The sequence below is a fragment of the Silurus aristotelis genome (genome assembly GCF_946808225.1).
Source record: "Silurus aristotelis genome assembly, chromosome: 16".
Classification (NCBI taxonomy): Eukaryota; Metazoa; Chordata; class Actinopteri; order Siluriformes; family Siluridae; genus Silurus; species Silurus aristotelis.
In genome coordinates this window covers 511,550-512,757 of record NC_139589.1, presented here as the reverse complement: position 1 = coordinate 512,757, position 1,208 = coordinate 511,550, and the positions used below count along the sequence as shown (strand labels likewise).

The 1,208-nt window shown below is 35.6% G+C and overlaps 1 protein-coding gene across 1 annotated transcript in view; it reads right to left on the bottom strand.

Annotated features, from left to right (window-relative positions):
• Nucleotides 1–205: 205 nt before the first annotated feature.
• Nucleotides 206–1,208, bottom strand: part of LOC310739450 (rho GTPase-activating protein 26-like) — a gene marked incomplete at its 3' end in the record, with an annotated part of 50,999 nt that continues 49,996 nt past the window's right edge. The window contains exon 21 of the mRNA XM_083565376.1: nucleotides 206–297. Within this exon, the coding sequence (XP_083421502.1) occupies nucleotides 206–297 (92 nt within the window). The remainder of the gene's footprint in view (nucleotides 298–1,208) is intronic.

Genomic DNA, 1,208 nt, shown 5'->3' with positions numbered 1-1,208 from the left:
TATTAAACTAACACTGTTCTCTTTATGGAGCATCTTGCTCTGGTTTAAAGGACAACTCCATTCATTTATCTTCTTTACAGGTGAAACTGTCACTGTGTTGTCTCTCGGCATCCTTACGAGATTTTCTTTCTATTTTTTTCATGTATAAATTGACTTAAAAAAATATATAGCAACATTCAGAAGCAGAAAAATAAAATGCATAAAGTCACTGTCTGGTGAGAGTTTTCATCATAAACATGGAGAACATGGAGCTGATAGTGACATCAAGTTGGTGCTGGAGGGAAGGAAATGATTGCTCTGACATTGAAAAAGAAAATGACACACTTTTATGATTTAGACTTGAGACGAGATTTCAGGTCAGGTCAGGATGTCAAACACAATGATGGATTGTCAATCATTTAAACAATACAACGAACCCGGGAAATAGATTTGTGCTTTTGGGAATTAATCTTACACAAGACAGGTGAAACAAGAGAAGAAGAATGACAACAGGGTTGATGGAAAAGTGCAGTGAGGCAGAACAGACTGAACCAACTCTGCATTTTAAATATACATATTTCTTGGTGTGTTTTAAGAGTTTTTTGGGGTAATAGAATTACAAAGCAGATGTTCAGGATGGGCTGGACCTCATCATGACATTAGGAGGTCTGTAATTATTATCTGTACACTGTAGTCAATGTAAACCTTAACATTAGATCAGAACAAACTGCAACAGTCTAATCTACTGATTAGAAACAGCAAATGTTACTTATCAGTGTCATGTCATACTGAAGCTGATTTTCCAAGATCCATTATTAAAGTGTAAAATCAGCAACCAAACTGCAACAGTTTATATTAATATTAATGCCATGAGCCATCGGCTAAGTGACAAATGTTTTGCATTTATTTATAGCTAATAATTAAATATAATTAATTTGTAATGAATATTCTCGCCACTGATGTCACTGAATACACAAAGACTGGACTCATGATAGTCTAGAAAGTCTATGGAACCATGTTTTGAAATGTGCAGACCTCAGGAGGATGGTGAGATTTCCTCTATTTTACCCCCATAGTGAAACTCCACAATGAACACAACAGTGCATTAGCTGCTCACAGAGCAGAGTGGATAGAGTGATTCTTTTACCCTGTTAAATATTATGAGAGCCATTACTAAAGCCATCATCTTTCACTTCAGCAAGATAATGACTGAGATAAAGATCAGGAGA